The following is a 22,123-nucleotide window of genomic DNA, read 5'->3' as shown; positions in this document are numbered from 1 at the left end:
ACAGTGATGAGATGTTAGAAAAGTATAGCAGAGTTTGCCCATGCCTTTTTTTTTTCAGTTGGGGTTGCATTAGTATGTAGATTAAACAATTTTCCCCAAAATGCATTTGCACTCAAGGTCCAGAGTAGATAGATGGATGCCAGGGCTCATCTAAGGTTGAAGACTTGTCAGATATCTGTAGTGGAAGGAAAGAGATATAAGAATAATTATAAAGTAGTTAAGGAAGAAAGAAGACAAGAGAAGGCCAGCAGGTGAAGATAAAATACTATCAGTGAACTGGAAATTTTAAGGAGAAGGAAATTTATTACATGAAGACACTTTTTTTTTTTTTTTTTTTTGAGACGGGTCTCACTATGTAGTTGAGGCTGACCTCGAACTCACTTGTAGACCAGGCTGGTCTCGAACTCACAGTGATCTTCCTGCCTCAGCCTCCCAAGTGCTGGGATTATAGGCATGCGTCACCACTCTGGCTCATGAAGACACTTTTAACAAGGATTGCAAAGATATTTGAATTTGTGATTCTCTAGTTTCTGTTGACAGTATAGCCTGGGGTTTGGTGATGAACTGAATGAAGTCCATGAGAGGGAAAGAAATGATAGGCCATTTGGATATACAATCCAGTTGGTTGCTTAAATTCTTTAGAATGATTGCAGAAGTGAGAAAAAATCTTCAGGGAAAGAAAGATGTCAGTTAAGGCTATTGCATTTTTACTTCTGGCTCAGTACTATGCTTTATTCAGTGCCTTAGAATATGCTACACCTCTCCTAATTTTTTTTTTTTTGTACTGGGGCTTGAACTCAGGACCTTGTGCTTACGAAGCAGGTGCGGTGCTGCTAAGCTAAATTCCCAGCCCTCCTATCCTACTTTCTTCCCCTTTTCTGTTTTTATACTCCCAACTCTAATTGAAAATCCTGTCACTTATTCAGGACCCAACTCAAATTTTACCTCTTTAATTTGTTGGTACTGATAATCGAGTTCAGGGCCTTGTGCTTGCCACGCAGGCCCTTCTCTGCTGGGTTACATCCCTGGCCCCTTTACCTCTTTACTTACACTTAATGTATTTAAACTTTGTAAAGGACATTTTGAAAGCAGATAACAAGTTACATAATGTAGGATAGGCAGTCACTGAACAGTCTGTAGTTGTTTATTTTTAAAATTAGTGCATGTTTACAGTTCATAGTGTTTACTTTCCTTGTGGAAAATTGGTACATGCATATAACACATCTTTTTTTTTTTTTTTTTTTGGTCCCGGGGATTGAACTCGGGTCCTTGCACTTGCAAGGCAGGCCACCGAACCGCTGAGCTAAATCCCCGGCCCTGTATAACACATCTTAATTCCTTTTTTCATTCCCCTTCCCTTCCATATTCCCTCTCTCCATCTCTCTCTCTCTCTTTTTTTTTTTTTAGTACCGGGGATCAAACTCGGGCCCTTGTGCTTGCAAGGCAGGTAGTGGAACCACTGAGCTAAATCCCTGGCCCCTCTCTCCATCTCTTGATCCCTTCCTGTTTGAGAAACATCTATGTCCCTTCTTCATGATATCTATCTTTAATCTGCTCCTTAATTTTATTTTAGATTTCTCATGTAGTAAGTAAAGCAATGTACTTTGTAATGTTGCAGTTTCCTGATGCTAAGAGTACATTTGGTTTATTAAACCAGATTACTGTATAGTAAAGACAATTATAGATATATTCAGTATTTTCCTTAAAATTTAAATTTAATTATCGGTAAGCCGATCTTGCTATTGTTTATTTTCTTTTCATGGGATATTTGGGAGATGTACCTTCAATGTGGTAGGAAAATTTTTTGAGCTGAACATTTCAAGCTATTTTTTCTTTCGAATACTTTTTTTAAACCCTTGGTTCCTTATACTAGGTATACAGAATCACAGATGCCCATATCACACTTTTCTAATGCACATATGTACGTTAGCATAATAGTAGCAACTGTGCATCTCAGTAACTGTGCTGGGGGAATGCAGGAAACAATCTTTATGTGCACCTATTTGATATGACAAACAGCAAGGAGTAGACCCATGTGTAAACTGTAAATGGGTGAGTTTTGCTCACATTATGTACCATGTTACATTTTTGTGTATTTATAATTTTTATGAAATGTTTGCTTTTGATTTTTCTTATAGAACTAGCCTAATTCAGTACAATGTTGCTTGGAAATCCACTTTTCCAACATTAGGAGGAGTTCGAAAGTGAGTCAAGAGATATGGCAGATAGAGAAGTACAGAATGAAAACCTTGATTCAGGTGGGGAAGAAAACAATAATGTCAATAAATATTTGACTGGTCAAAATGCTACAAAATGATAATGTATACCTGAACGATCCAAGGCTAGAACTAGGTCAGAAAATGTTATTAAGTTCTTGACGTGGATGAAAGTTATTGAACAGAATGCCAACGCTGCAATGCAATATTGGGAATTATTTGTAATAGACAACATCTTAGAAGCTCTTTGAATTACATTAATAATGAAATACAAGAAAACATTCTACAGGCATCAATAGTAATACTCTCACTTTTTTTGGGAGGTGCTGGGCCCTCAAACTTAGGACCTTACACTTATGAGGCAGGCGGCGACACCACAGAGCTAAATCCCCAGCTCTCATAGTAATACTCAAAAATATATTTATCATGGCACCTCACTATCTGAACTAAAAGCCTTCAAAGCAGGACTTAACATTCTAATCATCAGAATCTAGAGGATTTATGGAGAAGTGACATTTGTAATGCTGCAAGTTTTAGAACAATAATGATGCTCAAGAGCTTTGGTTTTCTTTAAAATTGCCTAGGTTTTGATGACAGAAAGTCCTGCCAAGAAAGAAAAAAATACAATAGATTGGCTGCTATTTGCTTATTTGTTGAAAGCTTCATTTTGAACCATCAAGTAGTTTATACAGTGTGTGAATACATGACAATTGATAAACAATTTGTATAATTTGGTGGTTGTTGAAGGTTTCGGCAGTATATGCCAAGTAAACCTTCTAAATATGGTATAAAAATATATCTTCTGATAGATGGGAAGACATTTTATACCTTGAATTTAGAAATTTATCCTGGAACTCAGCCACCAAATCTTTTTTCCTGTAGTAATACACTGTACGACTTTGTGAACAGGCTTGTTGTACCTATTTCAAAAAGTAACCCAAATGTCACATTTTACAATTGATTCATGAATTACCCATTGATGTTACATTTGCTAAAAGAACCAGCTGACCAGCACAGGAGCTATTTGCAGGAACAAAGCTGAAATTCCTGAAAATATGTTGCAAGTTCACAACAGAGAAAGTATAGTACAATCTTTGGATTTCAGAAAGATATAACATTGGCCTCCTATATGGCAAAAAGAAACAATAATATTGATACTGTCAGTATTACATCATGGTGATAGGATTGATAGGCTGGATATGGCGGTTGTAAACAGCTCTGTAATCCCAGCACTCCAGAGGCCGAGTCAGGAGGATCCTGTAATTGCAAGAGCAGCCTGTGCTACACAGTGAGTTCCAGGCAAGCTTGCACTACATTATGGTAAAGAAAATCAAAGTAATAATGACACTGGCAATGTTACACCATGAGGATAAGCTTGACAGTGAGGCCAAGCAAGGTAATGAACACTTGTAATCTCAGCACGGGTTAGCCTATGCTACGTAATGAATTCAAGGATAGCCTGGACTAGTAAAACCCTATCTCAGAACACACAAACAAGCAAAGATTGGTAGTGAATCCTCAACACAAGTGAAGCCAGAAATGGTCACATTTTAGAACAAAATGAAAAGTGGGGTCAATGTTGTTAACAAGTTGTGCCCCAACTACAACGTCACTTGAAACGCAAATCGTTGGCCAATGGTTGTGTTTTAGTCGATCCTAATCGTATCTGGCATAAATAGTTTCATAGTTCACGAAGAAAATAATAAGCACAAAATATCACAGAGAAGTTTTCTTAGAGAATTGGGCTGGAATTGATAAATGACCAATTACAATAGAGGAAGAACAGTATGTATCTGCCCAAAGAACTCCTCAAAAGAATTCCATAGCAGACCAGTGAACAAACAGGTGAAACATCACAAACCTCCTAAGCAAACAGGAAGACCAGCAAGGTGTCAACTACGTCCTACCAAAGAAGACAGGAAAACAACACGTGTGCTGTCAGTGTAAGCGATACCTATGTATGGAACGTGCTGCTCTCATGTGAAAACTGCCTTAGTTTGATTATCGAAGTAAAGATTGTGTTTGTGGTAGAGTTTTCTTTGTATTTTCATTGTAGTTCATGTAGGAACTTATTTCTGTTATTTTTTAGATTTACTAAGCAAACAGTTGATGTAGAAAATGTTGATGTTTATTCTAGTTACTTTTTTTTTTTGGTACTGGGATTGAACTCGGGACTTTGTGCTTGAGAGGCAGGCAGCGGAACCACTGAGCTAAATCCCTCGCCCTGTTGATGCTTATTCTAAACACTCAGTATATATGTGGTGTTTTATCTTATTGATATTTCATTTTCCTGCTAAGTGGACATTGTGTAATGTAATAGGAAGCTCTTGACAAAAGAGAACAAGAGTGGTGACAAGTGTGATTGCCAATCAGAAAAGGAAAGTTAAGCACACGTGCTGTCAGTGTGAGTGAGACTTGTGTATGGAGCATGTTGTTGTCATGTCTGCAGATTGCTGTAGGTGTGATAGTTGAAGCAAAGACTATTTCCATGATAGTTTTGTTTGTATTTTCATTGTCTTTCACATAGGAATTTATTTCTGCTATTACATTTTTGAGCTTGTAAACAGAGAAAGAGTTGATGTTGAAAATGTTGATATTTATTCTGCACACTCGTAACATATTAAATATTTTATTTTATTGTTGTTATTTTCCTGTTAAGTACATGCTGTTTAATATAGCAGAACTCATAAAATTAAAATTAATAATCCATCAGTAGAAATGCTTCTAAAAAATAAGCATGGGCAATTGCACACCCCCATAAAGCACTTTTTCTAAAAGTTTGCTGTGATGCATGTGTAGTATAGAACACATTATTTTTTCCTAGGAAATCATTTGTCTTTGAGTTTAACTTTTTTCAATTTGAGGATTAATAGAACATTTGAGAAGTAATAGAAATGTTTTTACTGCACTGTGAAATGTATTTCATGATTGCAATTTTGTTCCAGCCTGAAAAAGACTTAGAAGATGGAAATACAAATATTCACGCAAAATTAAATCATCTTGCACAGATGGACACTGTGTCATCCCACCATAGGCTTGCTTTTGAGAGCAGTGCACCTAGCTCAGTTACTAGAGTTCTGCTGCCTCAGCCCCTGCCACCTGCATTGGTGAGTGCTTATCATTTATTAACTCTAATTCTCAAAAAGACTATAAAAATGTACTGATCAGGAAGATTTAGAAATGCACATTTTTAAACAAATCTAGGAAAAATACAGGGGACCTTTATACTTATGGCTATATACAGACTGATACTTTTTATTTATTTACTTTTTTTTTTTTTTTTTTTTTTTTTTTTTTGGTGTTTTGAGACAGGGTCTCACTATGTAGTTGAGACTGACCTGGAACTCACTAAGTAGCCCAGACTGGTCTCCAACTCACATTGATCCTCCTGCCTCAGCCTCCCAAGTGCTGGGATTACAGGTGTGTGCCACCACGCCTGGCTCTATTTATTTACTTTTATTTTAAAATTTTATTAGCACTGTTTGCAGTACACGGTGTTTACATTCCTTGTACTAAGTACATATACACAGCACATCTTAATTCTTTTTTTATCCCCTTGTCCTTCCTCTTGATTCTTTCTCATCTGAAAAAAATCTACCTCCTTCCTCTTATCTATATTTTGTTTTACTCTTTTTAATTTGTGATATTTTAAAAATTTAACTGACCATTGATGGTTGGGTTACTGGGACCACTGGCAAGGAGATACTGAGACAGATTAAGAGTTCATGTGGTTTATCGGAGTGGATAACACCAGAGAAAAGATGACAGAGAGGAAGCAGGACTGAGCAGATATAACCTCTGTCCTCAGTGCAAATCTAACAGAAGCTCTTCTAAGGAGGAATTCTAGAGTAAAGACTTACCTGTCACAAAAGTCTGTAAGGGACTGCTGTGGCTGGACATTGGAGGAGGCTGCCTGAGAAGACTGGAAAACTTGAAAGCTGAAGCAGACCCTAAAGATGTTGCAGCTGGGCAGTATCAGCTAACTGTACTCCTTGCAGCAAACACCTGGTTCTTCACTCAAGATCTGAGTAGATCACCAAGGCTGCCACAGTGGTAATAATAATAGCTGTCATTGAGTATCTCCAGACACCACAGGTTCTATTTACATATATTATTTGTAATCCTTGCTCACTAATCCCTAAGGGTAAAATAATCCCCCATTGTTCAGATGAAGAAATTAAAAGATTATATGGCTAATAAATTAAGAACCAACATATTCAGTGTACCAGGTAAATATAACCTTAAATTTTTTGATAAAATTTTTTCTAATCATCTGTTCTATGTTGTTTTGCCAACAACAAGAGAACAAGAGTTTAACAGAAGAAAAACAAATGAATGAAAGGAAATAAGAAACCTGACAAACGTTCCTATAATGTTCAAGTTTTATCTTTGAGTTTGGGTTCCAGACTTCACATAGTATAATAAATGCCTATTCAAAAGAAAAAATGGCTTAGAGCCTGCATGGAATCATGCAACTAAATGTTGATTTATGTGAACTGCCATCATCTCTTCTCCCCTCTCCCCTTCCTTCCACTCCCATCTTTTCCCTTTTCTTTTCTTCTACCTGGCCTTACAAGCTAAGCCTCCAATTTTTAAGAACAAAAGTGTGGGACCTCATTTTTTAAAAATTTTTAAACTGGTACAGTGGCTCTTAGAAGTGAAAGAATGTGTTCGTTTTAATAGGAAGTATCCAAGGGCTTAATGTGGTGACAGATATCTGTAATCCCAGCACTCCAGAGGCTAAGGCAGGACGACCACCATGAGTTCAAGGCCCTCTGGGCTACATGAATCATCAAGGGACTTGAAATACCATCAGACCCATCAAGGGGCTCAAAACAGAAGTAGAGTCATCAAGGGACTTGCAGTGCAAGTTGGGCCATCAAGAAGTTCAACTACATGGCCAGTGGAACTTTGCTTAGGGAAATTCTGCCAGTACTTCACAGGAGCTAAAGGACTAGGGCCCAAGTCAAGCCAATGGGAAACCTCTTAGACTGTGCCACCATTTGGATTTCACTGACTTCACAACTAGGCCATATTCCTGATGAGTGGTAAAGACTGGTCCTGACATTCTAATACAGGAACAGCTTATTTATCATTGCGATATGATTTGGGTTTAGTATTAACTGTGGGTATAGGATGGTACTTGATTTTTTAAGATATTTATTTATTTATTTATTTATTTATTTGGGTTTTTGGGGATAGGGTCTCACTATGAAGTTGAGACTGACCTGGAACTTACTATGTAGCACATGCAGAGATCCTCCTGCCTTAGCCTCCGAAGTGCTGGGGTTACAGGCGTGGGCCACCATGCCCAGTTTAGCGTGGTACTTTAAATTATGAGACTATTCTCCAGTTATAGTGTTTCTGCTTAAAACATACAAGGGAAATTAAATATCTTATATCCAGGCTTTTGTGACTCTATTAAAGGAAATGCTCAGGAGCTATGGGGTTTAGAGTGGCCTCCGAGGAGGAGAAAGATATTCTCAATGACCCTGTCCATCCTGAGAGCCCCACTTGTCTCTGAGGGGTATATGGATCTCTCTGATCTGTTTGATGATACTGGCTTTCTTCTATCTCTTCCTTATAGTCTCCAGACCAATAAATCAGGATCCCTTTTCAGTTACAGGTGTATAAGAAGCTAGGAACTATGTAAATGAACAGTGTGCTTTAAAAAGGGAAAGAAACCATCCTGGAAAGGTTATTCATTCTTCTACAGAACTAAACAGAGTGTAATACTAATAAGAAAGTAAGAATACTAATGAGGGAGTAAGAATAATGTCTGATATGCTAGCTGCTCTTACCAGGGAGATAAAGAAGCATATTGAGGAAGGGAGAAGGGTGTAAAGGGAGGGCTGGGGCACGGGAAAAAAATGAGAACCAAGACCTGTCATGTAAAGGTACAAGATCAGAATGATGAATGTAACCGTACTGTATACCTAAAATTACCAATAAACTCATTGAGGAAAAAAACAAAAATAAACAAAAAAAAAGAAGCATATTGAGTCTTTTGTAAATAACTAATATAGATCCATTTTCCAGGAAGGGAGAAGCACTACTGAGACATCATTTCATCAGTCAACCAGCCCAAGATATTTGGCATAAGCTACAAAAACCGCAGATGGGGCCACAGATATATGGCCCAATTGTTGGACACGGCCTTTACTGTGTTCAACAATCGGGACCCAGAGGAAGGATAGGAGAGGAAGGGTAAGATTATAGCCATTACAACTGGCAATGCTTTAAACCCACCTAGATTGTCTAGGGAAAAACCCAGAGACAACTGGGCAAAGACTTGCTATTTCAAGTATAAGTGGACCAGACACAGGGCACGAGACTGCACTGAGCTCTGTATGTGAAGGATCTAATGTGTCTGACTCATGGCACTGGAGGGAGTGATTATCCCTGCTCCCAGAGAGGGTGAGACCAGCCAGAAACTTCATTTCTCCTCCTCTGATGACTGAAGAGGACCTGAGGATCTGCAGTACCCCTGTTCACCAACATCACCATCTCTTGCAAGGAACCCTGCGTAATCTTAGTTGTCATGGGTTTGGGGTATTTTGTCTCAGCAATAAGAAAAATAACTAAGATAGATTTTGATACCAGAAGTGGTATTGCTACTATGACTGTACCTGAGCATGTGGTTCAGGAGCCTTTGGAACCAGCTTGTACGAAATTTGGATAGGTTTGGAGATGCCAGCTGAAAAAGCAACCCTGAAATGCTTTACACTGCACTTCATGGGAGATTCTGGTCAGAGCTCAGAAAACCAGAATGCTGATAGAAATGAGGCCAGTAAAGACCAGCCTCAGGAGGCTTCTGCTGCAAAGAAGGACCTTATTGGCTGTTGGGACTCTAGGTCGTATGTTTTAAGCCGTGGTAGCAGTTTGTCTGCATTCTGTTCATGTCTAGAGACTTTGCTTGAGCATAATACTAAAGGCAGAGGGCTAATGAATCTGGCAGAAAGCTGCAGACTGCAAAGATAGAGCAGAGAAGAATTTGGTTGCGGGAAAGAAACAGGACAATAGAAAAGATGGCTTAAGGACATTACAAGAACCATCAGGATTCCACACTTTGCAGCCTCAAAGTTGCAAAGGTGAAAGACTTTGCTTTGAGAAGAAAGCCCTGGAGCAGCTTGTTCCAGAATGGCAGCAACCTAGAGAACTTGTTCTTCTGGATTTCGTTGGCAGTTCAGCAACCCAGGCCCTCTAGCTCTACCGTCAAGAGAAAAGGAGGCCTGGCTACTGTTCCAGCAGTGGCAGACCTCAGTGCTGGCTTTATCTGCATACAGAATGCTAGAGTTCTGAGGTCAGGAAGGGGTCCACCCAGATTTCACAAGAAGGCCGGGGAGGCCTAGCAGTGCACTCCTGAGAGGGCAATGTGTGAAGCTGAGAATGTGAAGCTGAAGGCGCAGTGAGACCCCAGAAGGTGAAGTGAGAAGCATGGATCATCTGAGGAAAACTGCAAAGAGGGAGCAAAGCTGGCCCCAGAGAGAAGCCATGGGTGCTACAACCATTGGCAGAGCTGCAGGGGAGGACCCACACAAGCCCTTTGGAGCTCACATCTTGCCATAGATTGCACCAAATGCTGGATATGAAACCACAAGACTTAATGTTTGCCCTGCTATAGGGCAGAAGTTCTTTATAGAGCCACTTCTTCAAAGTGGACTTGGGGATTCCAAGGTAAAAGGGAAAAAAGAAAGACTAAAGACATGCACATATGAACCTTTCCATCCTTACATTAAAATCATTTTTCTTGGGCTAGGGATGTAGCTCAGTGGCATCATGCCTGCATGACAAGGGTAAGGTCCTGAGTTCAATTCCCACTATCAAAACAAAAATAATAAAATGATTTTTTAAAAAAGATGTTTTCATAAAGACAGTTGTTTCAGTGAATCCAGGCATTGGAAAGACAACTGATTTGTAGAAATAGAGCTGCCTGACTGTCTCAGAGTCGGACTCCATTTTACTCTTTCTTTCTAGTCTGTCTTTTACCAGTTTCTGTGTCTTTGCTGGCCTGGGTTTTGTGTCTTCATATCAAGCTGTGCCTCCCCGCTCCCTGTGTCTTTTCTTGCTATCTCCTTTCTCTCTCTCCCACTCCCTTTCCTCACTTTCTCTCTGTCTCCTGCTCACAGTCTGTTGGTGTCTCTCCTCTCTCTTGCCTTCCTCTTTCTTTTCAGTCTTCTTCTCTATTCTGTCTTTTACTTCTGCATCCTCTGTCTCCGTCTGCTTTCCTTTTCTCACCTTCCCTCCTGGCCACCCTTCTCCTCTCTGACAGTCTGACCCTCCCTTTCTTTTGTCATTCTTAACTCTTAATCTTGTATCTTTCCTTGTTGTCTTTAATCTTTCTTGTGTTGTTCATTTGTCTCTCTGACTGCTTCTTTGCATCTTCAAGAAACAGAAAATGCCTGCATCCTGTTCCTATATTATTTTTTTAGTTTTTGATGTTCCCTGAGTAAAAGTATCCATATAGATATATATTTTAACCCAATCATCTTTGCTACATATATGTTTTAACAGCTTCAGGAATAAGTTATAATCCCTTTCCATAAAAAAGTAAAATAATATACAAGAAATTAAACAAATGATGGAAGCAGAATACTTTTTTTAGCAATTAACAAAGATCACCAAAACACTGTTGTTCAATTCAGCATTCTGATTAGCTTCTCTTTCCAAATGAAGTTATTTCACCAAAATATTCTCATATGGTTGTTATGCACCATAGAGTTCTCTTGAGAGTTGACTGATTTATCTCAAGCCAGAAATTCTTTAGTTTCTTTTAAGCAGATTGAAGATTCAATTAGTATTATACATGATGTAGTCTACTAACTTTAAATTATGGTTTTACTATTATAATTATGTATTTATTTCTGCTATTTAATCTCCTATTTTATAAACATTTATAGAGAACAAATTCTCATTTTCCTAATAAGAAATGTGGAGGCCTGGTAACAAGTACTCCATCTTCAAAGACTGGTGATTTTGTGGTAAGTATTAGCATTTGGCACTTTTAGTAATTTTTGGCTCCTCCTCACCTCATTCTTGTGTTTTTCTCATACCAAGGGAATATTTCCTGTGGATGATAATATCTTTTCTGTTACACATACTTTCATTAGACATACCCTATATGCTACTATTCTTGTAAATGTGTATGAAAAGAATAGTGAAACACCAAGTAGGGTTCTTCTTTTTTATTATAAAAGATATATAACATAAAATTTAGACTTTTAGCTATGTTTAAATGAACAGTTTGAGTACATTCGCAACTGTGGTATATTCATCACCACCATCTATCTCTAGAATTTTTTTCATCTTGCAAAACTGAAACTCCACACCTGTGAAACAATAACCCCCCTATTCTTTCTTTTCCCTGCCTCTGGAAATTACTATTCTTTCTGTCTCTATAAATTTGACTATTCTAGGTATTTTGTGGAATAGGTGGAATCATCACTACTTGTTTGTTTGTTAGTTTTTGGAGACAGGGCCTCATATGTTACGTAGGCTGCACTTGAACTCCTGGGCTCAGGTGATTCTGTGGCCATAGCCTCCTGAGAAGCTAAGATTACAGGTGCATGCCATCCTGCTTGGCAGTATTTATCCTTTGCAGAAGACTTACCTCACTTAGCATAATGTTTTCAGGTCCAGCTATTTGGTAGCATGTGTCAGAATTTACTCCCTTTCTATGACTGAATAATATCCATGTTATGTGTATACCATATTTTATTTATTTATCCATCCATAGACACTTGTGTTTCCACATTTAGCTCTAGTTAATAGTGCTGCAGTAAACACGAATGAACAAATATCTGAATCTTTGTTTTCAATTCCTTGGGAGTATATGTCCAGAAGTGGAATTTCTAGATCATATGGTCACCCCATTTTTAATTTTTTGAAGACTGTAACCTGTTTTCATGGTGGCTGCATCATTTTGGATCCCACTAGTGATACACAAGGTTCCGGTCTTTCTCCACATCTCCCCATACTTATTATTTTCTGTTTTTTTAATAGCTGCATTATTAGATACATGGTTTGCAAATATTTTCTCCCATTCCGTGGGATGCTTTTTTATTGTCATAGGATTCTTTCATATACAAATGTTTTTCATTTGATGTAGTTCAAATCTCTTTGCCTGTGGTATCATATCCAAGAAATCGTTGCCGAATCCAAGGCTGTGAAGTCTTTACACTTAATTCTGAGAATTTTATTATTTAAATTCTTACCCAGCCACTTCTTGGGTTCAGTTGATCAACAGGAATACATCTTTCTAGCAGGGTGGCAGCAGGTGTTTATCTTCAGTGATAGCAGCGCTAACAGAAGCCATCCGCCGCTTACATAGCAGTAGGTAGGTAGCCCAGGTGCAACAAGGAGTGAGATGCAGTGTCTTTTGTAACAGCGCATATGCTCAGCTCCCCAGGGCTCAACAGACATGCCTGATTGCAAGGGTCCCTGCTCCCAGAGAACCCAAATAAGACATGTTTGATAGTGTTTATTTATTTGTACTGCGTTTGTTTATCCCAGAGATAAGTTGTCTGCTCAGACCTTATTTTACCATAAGCATTGTTACTGAGTAACAGAGTTAACGTTTTTGTGATTACCAGGTCCCTTGGGGAGCATAGTTAACAGTTATCCAATCAAAAATATCTTTGGAAAAATTACCTTCATATATTTTTGGTCTCTTTTTTTCTTTCTTTCTTTTTTGGCACCAGGAATCAAACTCAGGGTTTCTCACTTGCCAGGCAGGTGCTGTGCCACTGAGCTGCATCCCTGGCCCAATATATCTGTAATTATATTCATTCAGATGAAATTGCTCATGTGTCAAGTTCACAAGAATATACTTTCAGTGGGACAGTGTTTTCAACTTTAATTATTTAATTGTTTTTGAAACTTCTACCAAAGAGTAATATATTCTTTTATAGATTGATTTGTCCTCAGTGCAGAAAGCATCTTGTGAAGAACTACTTCCAAATGTCAGCAATTATATTAATTCAAATGAAATTTTTCCTGTATCACATTGGCAAGAAAATTCTCCAAAAGAGGTAGCATTTTTAATTTTTCCTTCAGTTACTAAAAGAAATAATTGTTATTTTTAATTTTCATGAAGTTCAATTTAAAATTTTGTAGCTTATGCAACTGAGTATTTTATGTGAAAACCTATTGCCAAATCAAATGTCATGAAGCTTTTGCCCTGTTGTCATGAAAGGATTTTGTTCTTTTAGGTCTTATATTTAGGTCTCTAATCCAATCTGAGTTAATTTTTGTCTATGATGTTAGGTAAAGGTCTAACTTTACTCTTTTACATGTGGATTTACAGTTTTATTAGTACCCTTTATTAAAGAGAGAATATCTTTTCTCCCTGGAGTATACTTGGATCCTGTCAAAAAGAATTTAAAAATATATATAAGGCTTATTTCCACTGTATTCCATATATGTCTGTCTTTGTACCAGTATCATATATATCATTTAGCTTTGTAGTATGCTTTGAAATCAGACAATTGAGTCTTTCAGCTTTGTAGTTCTTTTCAAGATTGTTTTTGCTATTTGGTATCCATTGAGATTCTATATGAATTTTAGGATGGGTTTTATATTTCTACAAAAAACGCCATTGGGATTTTATAGGAACTGCATTAATCCTTAGATCACTTTGGGTAGTAATGACATTTTAATAATATTAAGCCCTGCAGTCTATGAACATAGGATGTGTTTCCATTTATTTATGTCTTCTTTAATTTCAGCAGTATTTTTTAGTTTTCATTGAAAAGTCTTTTACTTCTTTGGCAATTCCTAAGTATTAATTTTGGTGCTATTATAAATGGAATTATTTTTGTAATTCCTTTCCAGTTTGTTCATTGTTAATATGTAAAAATGCAACTGATTTTTTTTGTGGTCTTTGTAACGTGATATGTTGATGAATTTGTTCATCACCTATTTCTTAAAAATTTTCAGCACCTATTTCTTAAAATGTCTTTTCTGTTATTTCTCTGTGAGTCTTTTTGTTTTGATTTGTTTTTTGTACCAGGGATTGAACTCGGGTCCTTCTATTTGAGAGACAGGCAGTGGCACCACTAAGCTAAATCCCTGGCCCTTCTAGCAGTTTTTTTAAATGGAATCTTTGGAGTTTTCTACATGTAAAATCATATAATCTGTGAATAAATAAATGTATAAATGTAATAAACCTCACAAAACATTGCTGTTATTTGAATTTGAATATGAAAAATAGTTGTGTTTCAGTAATCATGTTTCCAGTGTACTTTTTCCTTTGTGTAGATAGAGATTTACATCTAGTATTATTTTTCATTCTGCCTAAGAGACTTCCTTTAATTAACCCTTCTTAGTTTGAGTCTGCTAAGTATTAAATGTTTATTGTGGTTTTTCAGATTAAAACAGTTTTATTCTTTTTTTTTTTTTTTTCTTTTCTTTTTTTCTGATACCAGGGATCAAACTCAGGACCTTGTGCATGCCAGGCAGGTACAGCACCACTGAGCTGAATCCCTGGACCTAAAACAGTTTTATTTTTTTATTTTTTTGGTTTTTTTTGAGACAGGGTCTCACTATGTAGTTGAGACTGACCTGGAACTCACTATGTAGCCCAGGCTGGTCTCTAACTCACAGGGATCCTACTGCCTCAGCCTCCTGAGTACTGGGATTACAGGCATGCACCACCACACCCAGCTTAAAACAGTTTTATTCTTGACCTCAGTTCTGATAGTTTTGCTAGACTTATTAGTTTTTTTCTTTTAATACTTAAAAAATGTTGTCCTAAGTTTTTCTTGTTTGCATTGTTTATGACAAGAAGTTTAGAATCATCCTTATCTTTGGTCGTATGTATATAACATGTTTTTATTCTGTTTACTTTTCTATTTTGTATTTTTCAGCAATTTTGGTAATTTGATTATTATGTATCTTAGTATATTTTCTTCATTCTTTTGTGCTTCACTTTTGTTGTTGTTTGTGGTTTTTGGTTTTTCTTGGTATTGAAGATCAAACTTGGGACTTTGTGCTTGTGAGGCAGGCGACGGAACCCCTTAGCTAAATCCCTGGCCCTGTGCTTCAGTTTTTTAAGCTACTAGAAGCTGTTGTATTTTTAGTGATAGTAAAGTTTAGGAAGTTTTCAGTACCTATTTCTTAAAATATCTTTTCTGTTATTCTTCCTTTCTTCTGGTAACTCCAATTACCCATATATTATCCCATAGTGCAAAGATGTTGTTTTCATTAAATTTTTGTAAAGCCTTTTAAAATTATATTTCATACTGGGTAGTTTCTATATCTTATAGTTCACAAATAATTTCTTCTGTTGTGTCTAACATGCTATGAATCCCATCCAGTGTATTTTTCATCTCAGATATTATAGTTTTCATACCCAGAAATTCATTTCAAACAATTTTTTGTTTTTCATGCTTCTGTTTAGCTTTTTCAGATATATAGAGTACAGTTAATTAGTTGTTTTCATGTCCTTTTCTGCTAAATCTATTATCTATGCCTGCTTTCAGTTCAGATATTAACTGATTTTTGTTTCCTCCTTCTTTGCCTGTCTGATAATCTTTTATTGAATGCTAGGAATTAGTGGATAATTTTGTATTTGTATTGTATCTTTATGAGCTTTGTTCTGTGAAATATACATAAGTTACTTGAAAACTATTTGATTCTTATAGTCTGGCTTTTAAGATTTACTAGTCAAGTCTGAAGGAAGTAGTTCAATGTATGATAATTGCTACCCATTATGGAAGTATGGCCTTCCTGGGTATTCAACTCTGTATTTTATAAATTATGAGGTTTCCTAATCTGGCTGGTGAGAACAGATCCAGTTCCCAGTTCTATGTAAGTACCAGCAGTATTCTTCCTAATTTTTCAGATGGTTCTTTCCCTGCCCTTGGGTGTTTCCATTACACGCATGTCCTGATCAAGGCTCTGCTGAATACTGAAAGGAGATCCTCTGCACATTGCTGAGTTTCTCTCTCTTCTCAGCTCTTTTTTTCTTGGTATTTCAACCTATAATCAAAGCTGCCTTTGTTTACCTGGCCTCTCAGCTCCATTTCCTCAAGTCAGGGAATCTCCTAGACCGTGCTTTAATTCTTCCTCCATACACTACAGCCATGAAATTCTCTCAAGGCAGCAAGTTGAACAGTTGTAAGGTTTACGTTATTTTCAACTCTTAGAGACTATTGTCCTTCACTTTCTGATGTTTGGTCTCTTGAAAATTGTTGTTTCTTGTATTTTGTCTGGTTTATTTTGGTTATTTCAAGGAAAAGGGTAAATATAGTCCCTTTAATTCCATCTTAGTAGAAGAAGTTTTTGAATACGTTACATTTTTCAGTAACCTTCAGTAGTAATAAACATAAGAAGAGAGTTGTCTTGATTCATAGTTGGATTTTGGCTGCAGGTTAGGTTGGGAGGACATAGAAGTAAAACAATTGAGTCTTTTTGGGGGGAATAGTTAATGAACACAGAATCTACATTGGAGAGAGAAGGGAGGGTAGGAAAGAGAACTGAAATGTACAGAGATTAATACTTATGAGATCATAGAACAGGTGAGGGAGTTGAGGAACAGAGTGAGAAAGCTACAAAGATCAGAGATGGAAATAATTCTATTTTATTTTCCTAATTTAAAGCAAAACCCAGACTTCAGCCATGGGAAGGACTAGCTCAAGAAAATGCAGCAAAACAACACAAATATAAACAGAGGCAAAGATGCTTGAGGATAGAAGTGCAGAAGGAAAATTTTTAAGTGAGATAAATTTTACTTACCTCCACAGTCCTGATTTGATGGACCTCCAACGAGAAACAGATTGTAAGAGATGAGTTGATTTTTATTTTCTTCATCATAACATATTCACAAAAAGATATTCACCTCTGTTCATCATGTTTTTCTGCCACTTATTGCATTTTTTTATTTTGGCAATATTTTTAATACTCACGAATTTTCTTATATTTCAGTTATACAACAGCCTGTTTTTTATGACATAATATTGTATTTCTGTGGGTACTAATTTGTGACTCAGAATAATTCTCTGGCTTCATCTTCATATTTTGGTTTCATCTTTTGAGCTTCATGAATCTGGCTATCTATATCCCTCTCAGATTTGGGAAGCTTTCAGGCAATTTCTTTAAATGTCTGTCATTCTCTCTCTCATCCTCTGGGACTCCAATAATGCATGTATTCATGTGGTTGATGATGTTGCATAGGTCTCTCATAGTATCTTCACTCTTAAGTTTCTCTTTTTGTTCCTCTAATTAGATAATTTCAAATAACCTCTCTATAAGTTCACTAATTCTTTTGCATGATTAAATCTACTGTTGAAGCTCTATATTGAATTCCTCAGCTCTGTTTTTTGTTTGCTTTGATTTTCTTCAGCTCCAGGATTCCTCTTTGGTTCTTTTTTATGGTTTCTATTTCTTTGTTAAACTTTTTGTTTTGTTCATTTGTTATTTTCCTAAATTTTTTAGTTGTTTATCTGTGTTATCTTGTACTTCATTGAGCTTCTTTAAGATAAACTTGGAATTCTTTTTCAGGCATTTCTTCGATCTCTGTTTGGAATCAATGGTTGCAGATATATTAGTTTCCTTTGATAGTGTCATGTTTGCCTGATTCTTTGTTATCTCTGTAACTTTGCCCTCGTATCTCTGCTTAAAGGATCCCAAGAAAGATGAACCTAAAGAATTCCCCAGACACATTATAATTAAATTATCAAATAAAATAATATTAAAGGGAATAAGAGAAACCAGACTCTTTATATCCAAAGCAATCCTCTCAGGCAAATCAGTGGACTTCTCAGTAGAAATTTTGCAAGCCAGGAGGGAGCTGGATGATGTAAAGTGCTGAAAGAAAATGTAATTGCCTATTAAGAGTACTGTACCTGACAAAGCTGGTATAGGAAGACAGATGAAGACGTTCCCAGATAACAAAAGCTGAGAGAGTTCTTCACCTTAAGACTTATCTTGTGAGAAGTGTAAAATAGAATTCCTCAGGTTAAAATGAAAGGATATTAAATAACAGCATGAAAACAATAAAATATAAAACAGAATGGTAAAGTCAGAATAGTCTATTAATATAATGGTTGCATGTAAATCACTTTTAACTCTAGTATAAAAGGAGAAAAAACCTTAAAATTACTATAGTTCCATAAACGATTAATAGATTATATGAAAATATGTAAAAATGTGACATAAAAACATAAAAAGGAAAGGAAAGTAAAACTGTCAGGTGTTTGTGGTTGGAATTAAGCTGTTATTAGTTTAAAATAGCGTGTTTTAACTACAAGGTATCTTATATAAGCCCCATGACAACCACAAAGGAAGAAAACCTTCCAGTAGATACATATTAGATAAATAGAAGGGAGTCACAGGATGTTTCTTCTTATCAGAGCCAAAGGATACAGGTCTCTATTTATGTACCTGTGTTTTCCAGTTATAGTTAGGGCTCTAATTAGCTTCACCTGAGTCACATGTCCCTTACCCCAATTACCATTGAGGGAAATTGCAAACTATATTTGTCTAAGCCTAGGTCCTTTGCTCACTTTTGTGTTGAGGGAACAGTTTACAGCTGAAAGGGATATGAGAAGCTTGCTTAGCAGACAAAACAGTAGGTACCACTGTCCGTGTGATTATTTTTTTCATATTTGGTATTGAAAACCAAGACCAGGCTAATTTTTTCCCCAAATAACTTGTTTATTATTCTATCTTGTCATTTGTAAGCAGAAAACATCTTCTTGAAAGATGTGTTTGAATGTGATGCTATTTGATTTAAAATAAGGAGGGATATATTGAGTCCTTTTAGTTGTCTTACAGAATTTATTTTGTAGCTTCTTTTCTTTCTTTTTTTTTGAGACAATGTCTCACTATGTAGTTCAGGCTGGCCTTGAACTAACAACGATCCTCCTGCCTCAGCCTCCTGAGTGCTGGGATTACAGGCATGTGCCACCATGCCCAGATCTTCTAGCTTCTTTTCTATTATATATTGGAGTATTGCTTTGTTTCGTTTTTCTTTGAAAAAAATTTTTTTCTGTGTTCCTCTGTCTTTTCTCTCATCATTGATATCTTCTGGTTGTTTTCCACTGTTTTTTGGAAGAACTTCCCAAGTATTTTGAAAATACTTTGAATTGAATAGTTCGGAAATTAAATATTAAAACAAACAATCTGATAGGAGATAAAATAGCTGAAATTCTTGAAGATATAGGCACAGGCAAGGGCTTTTTGAACAGAACTCTGGGGTAAAAGAAGTAACATCAAAAAACAACAAATGGGATTATATCAAATTAAAAGTTTTCTGCACAGCAAAGGAAACTATCAACAAAGTGAAAAGACAACTTATAAAATGGGAAAAAATTTGAGCCAACTATTCGTCAGACAGAGGACTAATACGGTGAACCTTTTAGAGCTTTCAGTGGTACAAGCAGCCTGCTGTGGCACATGTGTCATACGTTCAACAGCACTGATCTAGACTATATAAGTAACTCAAAAAATTGGATCCCCTAAAATGAAAGACCATAATAGAAGCATTTGGGCAATTGGGCCAGGGATTTAACTCAGTGGTTCTGCTGTCTGCCTTGCAAGTGCAAGGTCCTGAGTTCTATCCCTGGTACCAAAAAAAAAAGCAACTGAAATGACTAGGTGCTTCACAGAAGAAGTACAAATGGCCGGTAAATGCATGAAGAGATGTTCAACATTTCTGGCCATTAATGAAATATGAATTAAAACAGTACTGAGATTCCATCTTACTCCTGAAAGAATGGCTATTGTTAAGAAATCAAATAACAACAAATACTGGAGAGACTGCTGCAGGGGAGTGATTTCACATTGTTGGCAAAAGTGTAAACTAGCACAACCACTATGAAAATCAGTATAGAGATTCCTCACAGAACTAAAAATAGAAATTTGACTCAATTCAGCTATTCCCCCTCTAGTTATCTTCCCAAAAGAGTAAAAACATCATTTTACAGTGATATATGCAAAACCATGTTTATAGCAGCTCAAACCATAATATCTGAATCTTGGAGGTGTCCTGTATGTCCACCAGCTGATGCATGGATAAAGAAAATATGGTATTTATACACAATACAGTACCATTTTGCAAAAGGGATACACTTGAGTCATCTTTAAAGAGCAGGTACATAAATTTGCCTAGCTTTTCATTCTAGAAAAACACTGAGTCTTTAAATTGGAAAAGAGTTGATCTTCGAAATATTTTATGGTTTAGGTAGAGGAACAGTTTACTGATCTTCCAAATGTATGCAGGCCCAATTGTACTAATCTCACTCTATGAACAACTGATGCAGATAATCCTTTGCTGCATGTCAGTCCTAGAAGCAGATGGTAGATGAAACAGAGAAATGCTTTATTTTTTCCCTCAGGGATTCTGTTTCTTAAGGTGGAAGTTATATGAAGCTTGATGGGATTTTCTCAATTTGGTTTCAAAATTATATATAATCAGTGTAGATTCTTCCCTATTCATGGCATATGGTAAACCATGACCACTTTTTCTTGTGTGTTTCTGGAGTAAGTGATTATCTTCTTTACTTTTTTTCTTTTCTTTTTTTGAGACAAAATCTTACTATGTTGTTGAGACTGGTTTTGAACTTGCTATGTAGTTCAGACTGGCCTTGAGGTTAAATACATAGAAAACTAAACCAAAAGAGGAAGAAAAGACTTCAGGAAGAACAAAAGATGGCCATGATATATCATAAGTATAAATAACATTTTTATCATATTTTATGTGCACTGAATAGTGATCCAGCTAAATATATGATATAACAGTGGGAGTAGTGGGAGAGGTGGGGATAAGGAGGTATAAGAAAGCATAATGGAGAGTCAGTAGAAAGCTTAAAACTGTTATCAACTAGCAGTAGTATAAGTGTGTCACTTAGTGATGTGATCCTTGATGGGATATAGAAATATGGCTGGCTTTGGACCCACATGGGAGATTGGTACAACACACTTCTGAGTGTGTCTGGTGGGTCATGGGGTGTGACTTTGGGTACTATATCTGGTCCCTGGCCCCTTCCTTTCTGATACTGTCCAGGGGCTTCTTAGACACCGTGAACATTTGCTCTGCTGTGCCCTTCTGCCATGATGTTTGTGTCTTAGAGCCAGGCAGCAGTGACCCGAAAACCTCTGAAACCATGAGCCAAATAAATTTCTTCTCCTTTGTTTCAGGTGTCAGGTATTTTGTCCCAAGGGAACACTGACCAATATTCCCAGCTTACAGTTTTTTTATCAGAGAATTTTGATTCTGTCCTTTTTTTAACCCAAAATTATAATCCTTAACATTATTATTAATTTATTCAGGTAATATTTATTTACATTACATATATTTAAATTTGTTTACCTTTACTTCCTATCTTATAAACCATCATTCTGCAATAATTTTTCATCTTTCTTTGTTCATCATAAGATTATTTAATGAAGGTCTTTGGTAGAGTAGTACCTTAGGTTTTTTTCCTTTTTTAAAAAAATAAAGTTTATTGGTACATTTTAGTAAACAATACAGTTTCATTCATCATTGGGATCTTGGTACCTTGACATGATGTATCTTGGTTTTTATTTTTTCCCCTTTCCTCTGCCCCGCCATCACCCCTTCCATCCTTCTTGTCTTAGGTTTTTAGAAATGCTTTTAATTTGCCTTCATTCTGCTTATATTTCTTTGTGTGTGTGTGTGTGTGTGTGTGTGTGTGTGTGTGTGTGTGTGTGTGTATGTGTTAGGGATTGAACTCAGGACCTTGTGCTTGTGAGGTAGGCACAGTGCCAGTGAGATAAATCCCCCACCCCCTGCTTGTATATTTCTATGTTGATAACCACTTTCTCTTTTTTTTATGGTAAAAGAGATTGAACCCAGGGTCTTTACACTGAGCTACATACATCCCCAGTCCTCTTAATTTTTTTTTTTTTTTTTTGGAAACGTGATTTTTTTTTTTTTTTTTTTT

The 22,123-nt window shown here is 36.6% G+C and overlaps 1 protein-coding gene across 1 annotated transcript in view; it reads left to right on the top strand.

Moving 5' to 3' along the window:
* Meikin (meiotic kinetochore factor) overlaps positions 1-22,123 on the top strand; it is a 58,890-nt gene that overhangs the window by 29,510 nt on the left and 7,257 nt on the right. The window contains exons 8-10 of the mRNA XM_019209853.1: positions 5,162-5,323; positions 11,117-11,197; positions 13,127-13,246. Coding sequence (XP_019065398.1) covers positions 5,162-5,323; positions 11,117-11,197; positions 13,127-13,246 — 363 coding nt within the window. The remainder of the gene's footprint in view (positions 1-5,161; positions 5,324-11,116; positions 11,198-13,126; positions 13,247-22,123) is intronic.

Source organism: Fukomys damarensis, unplaced genomic scaffold (genome assembly GCF_012274545.1).
Source record: "Fukomys damarensis isolate Sample0158 unplaced genomic scaffold, DMR_v1.0_HiC HiC_scaffold_9, whole genome shotgun sequence".
Lineage (NCBI taxonomy): Eukaryota > Metazoa > Chordata > Mammalia > Rodentia > Bathyergidae > Fukomys > Fukomys damarensis.
The sequence above is the reverse complement of the archived record's forward strand: the minus strand, read 5'-3'. Positions and strand labels throughout refer to the sequence as shown.